Source organism: Ambystoma mexicanum, chromosome 4p (genome assembly GCF_040938575.1).
Source record: "Ambystoma mexicanum isolate Mex_15411 chromosome 4p, UKY_AmexF1_1, whole genome shotgun sequence".
NCBI lineage: Eukaryota > Metazoa > Chordata > Amphibia > Caudata > Ambystomatidae > Ambystoma > Ambystoma mexicanum.
The window spans coordinates 1,257,297,021-1,257,314,128 of NC_090927.1; the positions used below are offsets into that span (position 1 = coordinate 1,257,297,021).

At 43.2% G+C, this 17,108-nt stretch overlaps 1 protein-coding gene across 2 annotated transcripts in view; it reads left to right on the top strand.

Annotated features, from left to right (window-relative positions):
• Window positions 1–17,108, top strand: part of NUP133 (nucleoporin 133) — a 1,444,728-nt gene that overhangs the window by 1,057,882 nt on the left and 369,738 nt on the right. For both annotated transcript variants that reach the window (XM_069606929.1, XM_069606930.1), the window contains one exon: window positions 13,555–13,690. In XM_069606929.1, the coding sequence (XP_069463030.1) occupies window positions 13,555–13,690 (136 nt within the window). The remainder of the gene's footprint in view (window positions 1–13,554; window positions 13,691–17,108) is intronic.

Consider the following 17,108-nt stretch of genomic DNA (forward strand, 5'->3'; position numbering starts at 1 on the left):
CATTGCTTAGGGTAGGTAAGGGTGCATGCTTTATTGTGTTGCTCGCTTGCTACGGTACACCCCTTTGTGGCGCCGCCGATTCGGCGCAGGCCAGTTTGCCGCGACCGCTTTGGCGCAGCGGGCAGTTCGGCACGCCCATTTTGGCGCAGAAGCCTTTCTGGCACCGTCGATTTGGCGCGAGGGACGTTTGGACGTGGCTGACTTTGCAGCCACGTCTAAACTCCCTTGCGCCAAATTCAAAAGAATCATTATTTTCAAATGCAGCACGTTGGCAGGAAATGTTATCGTGTTACATTTGAAAAGAATTGTGGGTGTGTGTTGATGCCCGTATAATGTGCAGTCTAATGGAGAGAGCTCTGTGTACAGAACAGGGGCAGTGTAGTGAAGAGAGCTCCTGTCTATAGAACAGAACGGTCTAATGTCCAACGCTCAGGCCCAATATGCCGTGCATATTACAGGGAGCTCCTCTCTACAGAGCAGGGCAGGCTGATGCATAGTGAGTGCAGCTGTCACATGCAGAGAGCTCCTGTGCATGGAGTGTGGCAGTCTGATGCAGGGCAGAAGGAACTGTGACCCTCGACTTTATATTTTACAAAATCAAGTTTCCCAGAAGTGCATCTGTGTTTCTTCTCATGTCCGTGAGGATGCATGTGCGCCTAATCGTCCTGTCCTGCGCTTGCTATGCTGCTGATGACAAAAGAAACACTACAGTGCCATCTAGTATGTTTTTTTTTTTTTAATGAATAAATAAAGCGTTCACGGTATGCAGTAGGAAATTAAATCCACCGTATTGGCCATAATTGCATGCGTAAAAAGTCAAGATACGCAGCTTATCTAGCGGGCTGGAGGGAAGTGCTGACTAGGTTAAAGAGGGAGAGAATTGACATAGCTCTTTTGCAAGAGACTCACTTAGTGGAAGAATCAAAGCACCTCTTCAAAAGCAAACTGTTTAATTGGATTTTATTAAACTGCCACACTTCTAAATCAAGGGGTGTGGGTATATTATTACACAGGGGTAATGGAGAAGGTAGTAATGGATGAGGAAGGGAAGGTGATTCTGATGGATGCCCGTTTTGAAGGTAGATTGATAATAGGGTCTTTTTATGGCCTGTGTGTTGGGGTTAGTGGGCTCTTTTCAAAGGTATTGTCACTTTTAAGTGGGATGAACGGGGAATATACAGTACTGGGAGGTGATTTTAATCACGTTTTTGATGGAAGGATGGATCGCTCGGCTCATTGCAGAGAGAGTGAGCAAAGTGTTCAATGAGTTTTTACACAGCTTAGATATGTTGATGCATGGAAATTCACACATCCAGGGGATAGGGAATTTACTTTATAATCGCCAGTCCATGATTCGTATTCTAGGATCGATTATTTCTTGATTTCTGATAAGCTTGCCGAAAAAGTAATTACTATAGACATTAAGGAGAGGGGTAATTCGGACCACTCCTTTCTAAAAATGTGGTTGGATATTGGATTAGAATGGCCTGGAACACCAAAGTGGTGCCTGAAAATGTACAGGAAAAGGGAGTGGTTGAGTCTCTACAAGACTTCACGAAGAATTTCTTTGACATAAATGAGGGTTCTGACCAGATATAATGGTTTGGGACAGCTTTAAGGCAACGGTTAGTGGTGAATTGATGAACATCATGGCCTGCATAAGGAAAAAGGGAGTGTCCGAGCTGAAGAGGTTAGAGAGTGCATTAGAGGGATGCCAGAAGAGGTATCAAATGACAAGTAGTAGGGAGGACAAGGATGATATGGAGAGAATGCAGGAGAGTTTCAAGCGCGAGATGGACACGCAGTACGAGAAAGGTATGCTTTTCATGAAACAGAAATTCTGTGAGCAGGGGGACAAGAATGGTAGGCTACTGGCAAATAGGTTACGTGGACTGATTGATAGCCCCTTTGTTCGGAGAATAGAAGGTGGGGAATATAAAGTTAAGAATGATGAGATTTGTGAGTTTTAGGAAATTTTATGATTCGTTGTATAGGGAAGATCAGTTTCCAGAACCTGAGAATATGGATGGATTCTTTGATAAAATTATCCTGCCAAGGTTGTCGGAGGATCAGGCTGTAGCTGTAGATGGACCCATTGCATGGGAGGAAATATTGACTGCCATTGACCAGCTTAATGTGGGTAAGTCGCCTGGTTTAGACGGTCTCCCGGTGGAGTTCTACAGAGCATTGGGTCTGGTATTAACACCAATATTGTGCAATTGTTCACTAGAGTTTTGACTAACCGGCTGGATAGGTGCATTGGTGATCTGATTAGCCGCTCTCAGGTTGGCTTTGTGACTGGTAGATATGGGTATGATCATGTCAGGACATTAATAGATATAATGGGACTCCCGAAGGAACAGATGTCACGACCCTCGCCCAAAACCCCCTCTGGCAAACCCATTGGCCAGGTGGAGTCGGGACTCGGGCCTCTAGAGCCTGGCATCCTCTTCAAAAGCCCTCATGGGGCCAGTCCTGGCGCCAATGGCGCCAGGCTCATGCATCATGAACAACAATGTGCTTGGGAACTACTTTATTGTATTGTCAGCCAACATGGAGGCATCCACATAGCTTGGTTCCTAAGAACCAAGCTATGCGGTCTAGTGTTTTGGGTGTGGCAGGCCTGGAACTACTTTCCCTGGTACTACTTTACCTGGGCTACATAAACCACACCCTGACTGCAGAACATGCTTTGCGTTAATTTGCAGCTTAGAACGTGACGCTCATCGTCTCCAGCTATTCCCTTGAACCTCGGAGAAGCAGAACCTGCAAGGAGACAAAAGGAACATCATTAGGAGCAGCATCTTACCTGCAGTCTTCATCTTTAAACACTCGCAGCTACTGAGCACAGCTTCCTCGAATCTGCACGCCTCCCGGACAGAACGACCTGAAAGAGGAAGATAGAGGCAACATTAAAGAAAGCTGTAGAGACATTTACAAATTACGAACTGCTCAAAAGGCTTAGCTGGCTGGTTGCCTCTCGGCTGGCACCACTCCGGACATTCCACTCGCGCTGAAGAACACCGCGAACTACAAGGAAGGAAAACACAGGTTAGCAAAGGCAAGACTTCGCAGCACTGCGCATAGCGCTTACTTACCGCATCATAGCGCTCTTAATGCGCCATCATTTACCAGCGGGGCTCAACCAAGCCAGTTTGCCGCGCTGAAGCTCTGCATACCTAAGGGAGAAAAGGAGACATTTTAAACAAAGAAAGGCATGCGGGATAGCAACGAAACTAAAGAACAGCAATAAGACCTACCTGAACAATATCAAACGGGCCGGCGTCAGTGAAGCAACTGGACCGCACTCGCCCATGAAAGACAACGCGCCCCTGCAGAGAAGGCAAGACTCAGAGCACGCCTAATTCTACCACAAGGTGAGGAGAGGGCGCCAGAGGGACTGAAAGCATACGGGGATGGAGGGAGGATACTTGCCCCAGTCGGTCAGTCTTGAACACAGTCCTCCTGTATTTTCAGGCAGAACCTTCCCCGCAGACCACATCAGGGCAAAGCTGAGAAGCATACCAACGAGTAACCCAGCTGGGTGGCGTCCCTTTGGATACCAGGTGAGCGTAACAACAGATCCAGAATGCACTCCTAATTTTTGTGGATGTGGAGAAGGCCTTCGACCGGGTTAATTGGTCCTTCCTGGATTATACAATTAGAAAGATGGGTTTTGGGGATACTTTAAAATGCTTAATTCATCCATCTGTGCTAGAGTTTGGGTTAAATTGTGTTTTGTCTGCCCCATTTTTCTTGTCGAGAGGTACTAGGCAAGGCTGTCCTTTATCGCCATACCTTTTTAATCTTGCTATTGAGGCGTTTATTACATACATAAAGCAGGAGCAAAGTCTACAGGGTTTAGAATTTGTGCACAGTGAAATTAAAATCTTGTGTTATGCAGATGATATGACTATTGTTTTGACCAATCTGCGGGAAGGGAGTGAAAAGTTAAAACGCATGTTCAGTGAGATGGGGTTATTATCTGGACATAAGGTCAACTGGGAAAAGACGGTTGTCTTTCCTCTAGATGTTTCGCTACCAGGGGGTGGGGGGGGTATGGGTTCATGGAAATGTTAGCGGGAGGTATGAAATATTTAGGAATATAACTGGTTCGTGACCTGAGGAACATGGTGGAGTTTAATGTCTCAAACGTTTTGGAAAAGATACAGAGGGATGTATTAAAATGGGGTTGTTTACAGCTGGGGCTCTGGGCGAAAATAAATGCCATTAATATGGTTCTTTTGCCAAAGGTACTTTACATTATCCAATCTATTCCGTTGAAGTTCACCAAGAAGATCATTGGTAGTATTGATAAAGTCTTCCAGGCAGGCCTCCCAGATAAGGTGTCTACTAGGCCTTTTTACACATGAAACTCTTGTAAATACGACAGCTTTATTATTTTCCTGTGTACATTTACACACGAATTTAGAGCAGAGGGCAGTGCAAAGGGTCAGGTTACTTGACAGAAACCTGAAGGCTTCTTTTGAGCCATGATAAAAACCTCTGAAACAGAATGTATTTATCTGAAGCCTTTCATATTTTCCTAGCATTTTAGGATTGTAAAATGTATAATATGGAAAATTAAGCTGCAATTGAGAATTAATATTTTGTAACAAATTATGCTTTTTTTCCAGTGAAAGCAAATCAGTATTACACAATTGTTTTTTTCAGGAGTTCCTGTGCTGTGTGCATAATCATGCGGAGGCTGATCATTTTTACACTTATAATTAAATGTACACTCCAATTATAAAAACTGTGTGTAAAATGATGACTGTGCATGGTCTAGTTTACATCCTTTCAACCTTGCAGTCAATGGGTACATTACTATTAATGGTCAGTGGCAGCAGAGTCTTTGTTCAAGGGCGAGTGATTGTCATTACACAATCACAGGTGTCCTAGCCGCTCATAACTACAAGACTACTATTAAAACATCCAAACCCTGACTCACCAAGAAATGCAAGCGCTGTTCAAAAACAAGCAAATGAAAGTTACATTTGTTATTAAAATAAAAACTCAGCAAAACCTGTGGCTGTGATAATCCGGATAGGTATTTAACTTTATGTAGCGCTTCATACCTGGTTCGTCCAACATCTAGGCACTGTGATTATGACACCTCAGTCGATACTCAGTTAACTGACCTCTGATGGAAGATGTTAGCCAATATGATAGCTCAGCCAGAAGAGCACTTGTTGCTACGATCTGTGCGTGATCTGTAGGTTGCTGGTTCGAAGCCCGGCAAGGCCAACAGTCGTTCATCCTTTCAAGGTCAATAAAGGAGTACTGACTTCGGTTTGGCGATAATAATGATAAATAGGTTGTATGTACAGCGCTTTGCCAAAAGCGCTATATAAATAACCATTTGACTATGAGATTAGATAAAGAATTTTGCATGGAGTCCTTGCCTCTCTGCACTGTAACATTGACATACCATTAGGTAGTAATAGCACCAGGAAATGGGGACTTTCATCAAACATCAAGACAAGTCTGCTATCGAACCTCAAAACACACAATACAATTCATGCTTGCTTTACTATGTAATTGGCTACGTTTTTGTGTTTTCAACTTTTAAATATATACAGGAGAAATAGAATGGCCAGACCTTCGAGAAATAATGAAAGGTGTATTCTGTCAAAATGCAGAAAGCTGCCGCATAGTAAGGATTTCCATACAGTTTTAAGCACACATCGGCTGGATGTCACATACATTTTACTCTCTTGCAAAGGAGAAAAGTCATTTTTACTCTCTTAAAATCACATTTACTCTCAAAGTTTAAAAATGGGGAGTAAAATACTCACACCTCAAAATCTTATCTGGAGCACTGCTTCCAGGAATTCCTTTGGGGGTGGGAAACAGATCTAAGGTTCCTAGATACATTTTTTTTTTTTAAAACACTTTATTAAGTTTGCAATAAACAGTAACAACTTCATATACAGTTAACAATGTTTCACATTAAACATCACAACCAATTTACTGAATATCTTAACTATCATACTGCATCCAGTCTATAAAAATAGCTACATCCAGTGAAACATAATACTCAAACAGGTATACACAAAACAACACTAAAGACAACACAAGTGGGAAGAACGAAAGAGAAGAGAGAGAAGAAAAGAAAGCGAAAAAAAACCCTCACCTCTACTATATTCCACCTTTTCCCATAGACATCACATCCATTAGAACAGCCCTACTGTCATTTCAATCATAAAGAACCACAAAAGGTCCCCACAACTTCGTATATTCCTCTTCTTTATCCTTATTTTTCAAGGAAATGTTATCATTCCGTGATAAAACATGCAACTCCGTTAACCACTCATCAACATTAGGCTTTATCCTCTTCTTCCAAATTGAGAATTAGCTTAATTGCCACCATTATGGCTCTGTCTATCCAGCAAGTATGTTTTCGAGCACGCACACATCTATCTTTGTGATAGTAAAATTATGTTTCTGCAGATCTTTGCAAGGTTATTCCAAAAATCAATCAATCCTATCCATCCCATCTTTCCAAAACAATTGCACTCTGACATTCCCACAGCAAATGTAAAATAGTGCCTCTACCAACATCACAACACCAGCATAAATCATTAGACTGGAGCCCTAATTTAAACATCCTAACTGGTGTCCAATGCAGCCTTCCAACAACTTTCAGCCGAATCAAACGCAAACCCGTGTCTGCACCAAAGTTCAAATTCACCTTCAGAATGTCTCTCCAATCCACATCAGAAATTACCCTACTAACATCATGCGACCAATGTTCCTTCAATCCAGTCCATGTTAATTGAAGATTCTTATCAAAAGGAATAAATTGCATACATGAGCGCACACAATATTCCTGACCTTCCAACAATTTGCTAATCTCTGGCTTTTTCCCAACAGAACCATGAGCCATACCTATCCTCGCATTAATCATGGAAGCTAAAGCCAAGTATCTATTCATTTCTCTCTGACTTAAACCATATATACACTGTAATTCCTCAAAACGCAATAAGTGGTCTCCATCCATCACATCTCCCAGCTTCAGAATTCCCTTATTTATCCAACTAATCCAATTAAGACATTTATTATTTATTTGCAAAGTTTCATTATACCACAAAGAAGCATCTGGGCTGAAGCCAAAGCCCTGTCCATTTCCTCTAAACCACGATCCTCTCCCCCGTCTACTTGCCATCACCGGGTTTAGTTTTAAACGTTTATTTGGCAATTTATCCATACTATAAATATTCCCTAGATCATATGGTGCACACATATCCCTTTCCATACGCAACCAAATTGGTTCCTTTTCATTTATTTCTCTAAAGTAATATGAACTCTTTTTAAGTAGTAATGCTCGATATTTAATTAAATCTGGAGATCAAATCCCCCTTCTTCAACACTTTGCATCAGTATGTACTTTGGAACGCAAGGTTTTTTCCCAGGACCCCATAAAAAGGATTGAAAGATTTTATCAATTTTTATCAGTTGTTTTTTTATATATCACCAAAGGGATGGATTGAATAACATACAAGAGCTTAGGCAAGAGGACCATTTTAATCGCATACATTTTTTCCCATAAAGACAATCTCAACCTCTCCCACCTCTTTATCAGTAACCATTTGTTTTTAATTACCTGGTCCAAATTATATTGTAATAATTTACTCAGATCTCCAATAACATGTATTCCTAAATATGTAACCCCTTCCCCTCCCCGGTGACCATTTACAATTCCATGAGCTTAAAATGTTATCACACGTTCTAGACAATGGAAAAATCTCAGTTTTATCCCAATTTATTTTATGTCCCGACAGCTCCCCCACCTCCTTAAACATCTCTTTTACTATATCCCCACATATTTCTGGATTTGACAACAAAAGCAGCATATCTGCATATGATAAAATTGTAACTTCAACCTCTCCAACCATAATTCCCTTTATAATTTCACATTGTCTCATGTACGCAGCAAGAGGTTCCAGCGCCAAGTAAAACAAAAAAGGTGATAATGGGCAACTTTGTTGTGTGCCCTTCGAAATGAATTTGAAATTACTCCATTAACCAAAACTTGAGCCCTAACATCACGATGTATAACACTCTACCATCTTCATGAATACTGGCCCAAATCCCATCTTTATCAACGTGTATTCCATGAACTTCCAATTAACCCTGCAAAGGCTTTTTCAGCATAAAAAAAACAATAACTTATTCGAGTCCTTCCCATAATGTTCACCAATCACATTCAACACAGTCCTAATATTATCATAACCAAACGGTCCTGGAATGAAACCTACCTGAGATTCATCAATCAGATCCCTCATACATGACATTAATCTATTTGCCCATATTTTTGTAAAAATCTTTAAATCCACATTTAGCAAACAAATAGGCCTGTAGTTTCCACAATCTTTATGATCCTTATTAGGTTTCGGAATCACCGATTAATGCCTCCCTCATTGAATCACACATTAGTCATGACGCTATAAATTCATTCTAAAGCTCACACAAGATTGGTGCCAACAGATGCCTCCGGTCTGATGTGCGCTTAACAAATGTGAATAAATAAATAAATAAATAAATAAGAGTTTCATATTTTTTATAAAATTCCGAAACTATACCATTTTCACGCGGTCTGTGAGGAAAGGGGGTTTTGGCTATCCTAATTTAATGAATGTGCTGGATTTGTTCTAAAGAAGTCGGCGTTCTATTTTTCTGATGTGGGAAGTGATGTACCCTATTTGCAAATCATAGAGAGTACGTTATTTTCGCCTTATGCTTTACGTAACATGTACTCGATGTCTAAGTTGCCGAATTCTACTGTGAAATTAACTACTTTGGTTGCAGCTAGGGGGGCCTTTCAAACTTTTATGATTGCTAGAGGGGAAAACATCTGGGTACATTGCGATGCCTCCTTGTGGCATAAAGCGGGATTACAAATGGCAAATAAAACTGTTGGCAAAGCTGGATCAGTAAGGGCATTTTTAGAATACGTGATGTATGGGAGGGTGATCATATGATATCCTTTGAACGCCTTAGAGATTCCTTTGTGCTTGGGGGTAGGGATCGTGCACGATTTAGAGAGCGTGCCTTCCTTTTAACTAAACGGCAGAGAATGTTAGGGGAACCAATGAGGGGGAGGCCTATGGTTTGTGATGTTTTGCGTTCTCTTCCATGTGCAGTGTCGACATACATGAAACTTATGCCGTTGGATAACTCTCATGTTGAGTCATGGGAAAAATTGCGTCGGCTTTGGGTAGAGGAACTTGGAATGGATATTCCTACTGGGGAATGGGAAAGTCTGCTTGGTATAGGGGTGCAGTCAAAAATGGATTTAGGGCTGAGGTATATTAGACAGAGGATTTTATGTAGATTGTATTGGACACCTACTCGAATGGCCAAGCTAGGATTGTTAAATAATGATCTCTGTTAGGGTTGTGGTCTTAACGGGGACACCCTGCTACTTATGCTATGGTCATGCTCAAGGGTATCTATCTTTTGGAGGGATGTTTTGAACAGTCTAGATATTGTGATAGGGGACGCCCTACCGCGAACAGCTTTCTCGACGATTTAATTATCGAGCAGGGAGAAGAGGGGACATGGGAGGTGTGAGAACAGGATGAATTAACAGGGCATTAGTGGTAGCGGCTAAACAAATATTAAAAGTTTGGAAGTCAAGGAAAAAGCCGGTTGTGGATGAATGGCTGAGTGATGTCCGTACTTTGTCTGATTACAAGAACATTATGTTAACGAAGCAGAAGAGGGAGGAGCATTACCTTAGAACTTGGGGTTCTTTCAATGAATTATACAGTTGATGTTCACTGATTACATGCATAACGTTTTGGCTGGATGGATGGGGGTTATTATTTTCATACTTGATGTTGTGTGTTTTGATTGTTGGTGTTGTATTGTCTTTTGTTTTGGGATGTTTAACTTTCAACTGTAGATAGGGATTTGTGATAGTGTGTTCAGGTTTTATACGTTTTGGATTCAAGTTTGGTTAGGTTTAGTTAATTGTTATTATAAGTATTATACAATTTGAATGCATATATCTGGTGTAATGAATATGTACTTGTTATTTTCTCTTGTATGTTTTACTTTCAAAATGATAAATAAAGTGAATACCTTTTTTTTTTTTTTATTTTTTAAAACGTCTATATCAGGCCATCCACCTCCCGGGGATGCCAACTTGGAAGCGGACAGGCTCAGCAGACTGGGAGCGGACAATTAGGAATGCCAATTGAACGACCAGGTACTGCAGGTGGTCTTCAACAGATGGGGCCACCCTCGGTTGGATCTGTTTGCCTCCTGGAACAACAGGAAGTGCAATCAGTTTGCGTCTTGTCAGGGGCAGGTCCCCGGATCCCTGGGTGATGCATTACAGATTTGGTGGGAAGGCATGACAGCCTTTGCCTTTCCTCCCACACCCCTGGTCCACGGGGTAATCCGCAAGATAAAGGAAGCTTGTCACCTCAGCATCATTCTGATAGCTCCATGGTGGCCGGTGAGACTGCTCAGCCTCACGGACAGGACCACCCATTCAACTTCCGCTGGGTCCAGCCATTCTCTTGTCCCAGCAGTGGTGCAGGGTCATCCACCCTGCACCACAGAAGTTAGCCCTCGCAGCGTGGTTTCTGAGCAGGTCACCCTCAGGCACCTGAGCCTCTCTCAGGCTTACTTAGAGATCATTCAGGGAGCCAGGAGTAGGGCTACCAGGAGCCAATACAAGAGTAAATGGACTAGGTTCTGTCATTGGGCAGGCTCTGAGGAGATCGACTCCCTTACATGCACACTGGATGACCTACTCTCCTTCTCAGCGCACTCCGGCGTACAGGTGGACACATGTCGCACCTATCAGGCTGCCATAAGGGCCTACAGAAATTTGGAGGAGGAAGTATTCTCGTCTTGCAACCCGATAGTCAAGAAACATCTGGCGGGCTTGTCCAGGCTCTGCCTGCCCATCAAAAGGCCACACCCCGTGTGGGATCTCAGTGTGGTGTTGGGCGCCTTGGCGCACAAACCCTTCAAGCCAATGGCGTCCGTGGACATCAGGGTGGTCACCATTAAGACAGCTTTGTTGGTGGGCCTCACCTCCGCTCGCAGAGTCAGCGAGATCGAGGCTGTGGTGGCCTCAGAACCCTATACCACTTTCCACAGGGATAAGGTGGTCCTGCGGACTCACTGTGCGTTCCTACCTAAGTTACCATCTGCTTTCCATTTTAGCAACGAAATGGTCTTGCCTACGTTTTTTGCTGACCCCAAGGATGAGGCTCAGATAGTCTTGCACTGTCTGGATGTCAGGCGCGCTCTGACATTTTATCTGTACAGGACCAAGGGCTTCCGCAAGTCGGACGCAGTTTTTGTCACCTTCGGGGGATCCAGTCCTGGGTATCAGGTTTCCATTGCACGGTGGATGGTTGCAGCCATCAAGGAGGCCTGCGACGGGCAGCACAAGCCACTGCCAGCTAACATGCATGCTCACACTGTCAGAGCCAGTGCCACAGCCATCGCATTCCAGTGGCAGGTTCCATGGCAGGTCATAAGCAGGACGGCCAACTGGGCCACCCCTTCGGCTTTCTGCAAGCATTACTGTTTGGACGCTGGCTGTAAGTCAGATGCGGCTTTCAGACAGGTGGTTCTGCGGAACTTGTTTACTTAAGGAGTTTCTCCACTCCACCCGTGGGCTACTTTCAGTTGTAATCGCCCATGCAGCATGGAGGAAAGGGGACGGGACGTAAGAGTAATAAGTTACTCATTGTAGTGACTAACTTACTCTTAGTCCTAAGTCCCCTTTCCTCCATATTTCATCCTCTCCCGCCCCCCTAATAATACTGATGTCGTTAGGCTATGTTAAATATTGTCGACGCGTCAATTGGGACTGAGGTGTGGCGGTGGTGGGCGGAGTCAGGGTAGGGCATGCTCCCAGGACTGCATCCCCGCGCGTCTCTAAATTTAAAGGGGAAGACGGTTTTTTCTGCTGAAAAAGGTTGTCTCCCATCCCTAGGAAGGGACGCCCATGGAGTATGGTGGAAAGGGGACTAAGAGTAAGTTGGTCACTACGCTGAGTAACTTATAATTTATGATGGATTGTCTCACCACAGATTTCTCAATCCCCTAACTACCTACCCTGCTTGGTGGATAGCTATTACACCTTGGTTCTGCTGTCACTCACTCCGCATTGGTGTGCTCACTCGGTTCACGGAGAGTGGAGCCTCAATATATACTAGCCCCGATGTCCTGTCCGGCGTGAAGCGTAGAGGAGTCGGGCGAAGCTGTGGCGCAAATGTTTCTGATAAGCAGCAATATTGGGAGATGGACTTTTTTTTTTTGAGTCATGGGAGGAAAATCCATCAGAAAGAACATTTCCGAGAGTTAAGTAATTTGTTCTTCTCTGTTGCTTCCAAATGGAACTATCAAGCAAATGATATCCTTTTTCTTAATTTGAGTCCTGGTGAATGTTAAACCATGTCTGCACTTGGTGAACTCTGTCATGTGCTTGCTGAAAGAGGAAGAGGGATTCGTCTATACAAGTTAAAGGTACACGGTGTACTGTATGATTGCTAGAGAGAAAACATTTGATATTATAAACAATTCATCCACAAGTTGTAATGATTCTAAATTGCTTTTGGTGCAGGGTGCAATGAGTTTAGCTATAGGTTTGTAAATGCTCTGTGATTGCCTGTTTACGTGTTGGTTAGAGTGTGGCTGTGGATGGCCGTTCAAGTGGTTCAGTGAGTTGCGAAGGTGAGGGGCATGGTGCTGGCAATGTTACAGCCACTCACTACTCACAGCATCCATTGCTGCAATAATAGTTGAGAGTTGAGTTCACTGGCACTGCAATGGGTGGGAAGAAAAGTAATGGTGCTTAAGGTATTCAGAGTTTGCATGTTTAATTTCAGATACTAGTTAAATCTTTGCAGTTAGCCTAGTGCTCTTTATGGGGTGTAAGGTAAGATTCAAATCCAGGTAATGTACAAGACAGATCAGTGAAAAAGCAGCTGTCGATATTCGAAAGCAAGAAAACTGTGGAGTTTTCAGAGATGTAATAGGTTAAAGCTGGACGGACTCGTCTGCTTACTCTAGAGAAGGAAACCTGAGTATTCTGAGCGCTGCACTCTGGATGTTTAGGAAATAGGGAGGAGACCTCAGAACGCTGTTAAGAAAGGTATGCCTGTTGTGCTTTGAAGAGCCCTTAGACTGCAGTACAGGGCACTCAGTTTCCTCCTCAGATACTTCTGCTTGTTTCACACAACACTGGCTAAGTCGTAAGGAATTAAACATTAGATGATAGTGTGAGCTTGTCACGTACAGTTGGGAAAATTGAGCTGCAGCTGTTGAATGCCAAGGTGAGACTGCAGAAGCAGCCTAAGAGATCTGTTCTTTTTCACAGCTTGTTTCTTGGTCATGGTGGTGTACATAGTTATATACCGCCACATATTCATTGTGTAAAACATTGTAATTTGTCTCTAATTGAATTGTGTCTAGAAAGCACTGTGTTCACATGCACGCCCTACACTCTCTACCAGCAGTAAGACTAGCACGGCAACGTGATGCACCTGTAAAATGGTTGTCTGCTTAATTTCAATGTAGGCTCATCGAACACTACAGACCTTGGCGAATGTGGAAACCCGGTATTTTGCAAAGAAGAAAACATTGTTGGGCCTGAGTAAATTAGCAGCACTAGCATCCAATTTCCCTGATGATGTGTTACAAGAGAAGGTTGAAGGTAAGAGCTGAAAAATCATCTTGAAAATGTATATTTACATCTATTAAATAAAATAAGAACCTTGGTGTACTCTTAGAACTGTCTTGTACTTTATCAACGTCGGACCGTTTTCCACCTTTTTCCAGGACTACAGTCCATGAAAGCTACTAGTTCCCAATGTTCTCTAGTAGCCCAACAAATTCAGCAGAATAGAAGTCACACACCTTAGTCCTTGAGAGCACTCTTATTTTGTGTAGTTAGGATGCATGGAATGGTGTCACGCTTTGTTAGTCAAGTTTTAAAATGACACGAAATGCAAGTGTTGATTTCTTTGTTTTTTTTTGACTATGTGAAAATATTATGCAGATATGGTAGAATGCATTACCTTTCACAGTCCAAAATATTGCTTCATTACATGGTAGAAGAGTGAAATGAGTATCAAAGCAACACTCACTGGAGCATTCGAATAGTGACAGTAAGAAGCACATAACAGTGAGCATGTTAGTGACGCACCAACCTGGACCATCGCAGTTCTTATGATTTTCTGCTCTGATGTAAGAGCAGAATTCTCATTTTTTTATTTTGCGCTGTAATTTTATGGGACTCCTAAACGTTTCGCTTCATCCTGTTGGTTTTCCTAACTTGTTTACCTTTTTTTGTGGTCAAAGGGGCTTATGCTGGAGTCCTATTGCTACTGCAACCTTTTTAATGACCTGTTCTTTAGTAGCCCACATGGCTCCTAGGACAGTGGTACTTTCTATGCACCCCATCTTGGTCCTAAGGTGATCTCATCAACCTATATTGGTGTTAAGTGAGTTGGCTGATGTCAGCTGTTATGCAGTTTTGGAGTCAGCAGGGGTGCAAACCAATTTGCTGCATCAGTAACTCAATGTTCTGTGGGCACTTATCATTCTCTCTGAATGGGTTATGTCAAAAGCTCAATTGATCTTTCATAGTCACATGTTTGAATATTCCCCGTTGTCAGGCTTCCCCACAATCCTTAGTAATATTAAAGCAGTTTTAATTTGATTTTGAAAAGCTGCAGTCCCTTGAGTGTTCTTTTAGTCGTATTGGTTTCATCTTGCAAATGGGCTGAGTCTCCCTTAGCTCCACCATTGGAAGCCATCTTCAGATTTGTTTAGCGCACGTTCAAGTGTTGGGTGTCCTCTGCAGTCATCTACTTCATTCCACAGTCTGCATAACAGTTTCAACTATTTTTGACTTCTTTTTGATATTTCTGGAACGCCTGAGATAAGTACTTTGCTATTGTGGGGGTTTGGGAATCCTCTATCCTTTGTGCTCCTCTGCAAGGCTGATCCCTGCCACCTCAGTGTTGAGATCTATGATGGTTGCCCACTTACCCCACTATGGCTGATTCTTAGGCTAAGAAAAGCCTTTTCAGGGCATGTTTCACCTGCCATTTGAAGAACATCTACATTGAGGACCAGCGTGCTGAATGCCTCTGTTCCCTGTATCCTTGCTAGAACATTAACTCATGTTCCATCTGCCTCTCCTTCTCAAACAAAATCCTGAAAGACTGATGCAGAAGTTTTGTGGATTGACTAGTTGAGGGAACTGTGGGGACAGACTGTTTCATTTTGTAGCCACACTTCTATCCATCACAGTAGTCCCCAAGTGTGTACTTGTTCTTCTAAGAGGTTGTTAGCACACAAAGAGACTTCCCATGGGGAAAAAGGTGAATGGGCATGTCACCCACACCCCGACTGCCCCGGCCAAGGCAGTTGACCCATACAAGTAGTCACTTAAGCAGCTTGTATGAAGTCTGTGGCGAGCCTTCGATGCCCTCACCTTCCACGTCACATCCACAAAGCAGTCATCGACGAAACCTTGTCAACCGAAGAGCTCATTCATACACTCGGTCACTCTTCAGCCGCTCCGCCGTCGATAATCAAGACCTCACCCACTTCGCTCGTTGACAACAAAAACACTTTCGACGGCAGCATCCATTTCATCAGTGACAAAATCTTCAACTGTTGCCATGCCTCTTGCCGCCCCTCCCATGGCTCATTCAACTACCTCGAGCTCTCCTACATGGTGAAAACAACCATTGTTCACGTGGCACATTACGTCCCCACTGCTGTTCCTGGTCCTTTCCTGGTACCTCCAGAAAATGTTTTAGAACATGACATTGATTCTGATTGAGGGCCCAGAAGGAGTGTTTTAAGACAACGAGAATGAGGAAATCCGGTCATTGCCACTAGCCCACATACCTCTGGTCATTTACACCCCACGTACACCTGCTGCTCCTCAGGTGATGCCTGCTCCCTTTCACCCGGATGCACACTGTCAATGGGCATTTTGTCTACGTTTCAGACTGTGAGGGGTCAGAAATGAAAGCCGGACAAAAAGTTGTCATGTTTTTAGTTAGACATTTATTAAATAAAAATGGGTTGGGAAAATGCCTCTTTTGCCCTATGTGAGATTGGCATCATGGATGGAGACACAGACAACAGATTCAATGTATAACAAAAGGTTTTTATTAAAGAAAATGTCAGAATGGACTAAGGCCTAACTTGCCCTATGCTAATGTGGGATTTCCCTACCTAAAGAAGCTAAGGATAGTCTGTGCCAGTATGTTCAACTAAAAGTCTGTCTGTGTCCAAAACCTGAGCTTGCCCTCACAACCAAGACAAAAAAATGTGTAGGGATGTCGACCATAAACTAAAAAGTTTCCAAAAGTAAGAAACACAGAAGGCTTTGATGTATCAACATCAAACATGCTTCACCACATCGCCCAAAAAAACACTTCTGAAATACGGAGTTTCATTAACAACATGTCGTCCCCACATGATGCACTCATGCACAACCTGATTCTGGAAGAAATTTGGCGGTTGCACTTTGAACACCTTTTTGCAGGCGAGGAAGACCAAAACCCAGTTTGAATCGCAAGGCTTGGCGAGTTCTTGGTCCTTTTCAACATCTAAGGGTGCCATTCACGATCTGATTCTTAGGGCAGCCAATTCAAGAGCTGCTGGCCCCGATGGGATGTCGAACTACCACCTTAAAGAGGATTCAGATCACTAGTCATCTACCTTGTGTGTTTGGATTGAACAAATTAAAAAGGATCGTGAAATCCCGCCATCATGGACATCATCAACTGTAGTCCCCATTTACAAAAAATGCGACGGGGCGATGCCGGGCAATTATAGGCCAATTGCCCTGCTGGATGCCAGTGGAAAGATCTTTGGGTCCTTGCTCCTTAGGGCTCTCTCTACTTGGGTGACAGCATCCCGCCACTATGACCCATGGCAAACAGGGTTTGTTAGAGGAATGGGGACTTCAGTAAACATATCCACCCTAAGTATCCTCAAATCAAAGGTCAAAGCGAAAAAGGGCCAAGAACTACACATGGCTTCAATCGACCTGGCACACACCTTTGACTCCACCAGCCACCAAATTTTATGGGCGAAATTGGAAA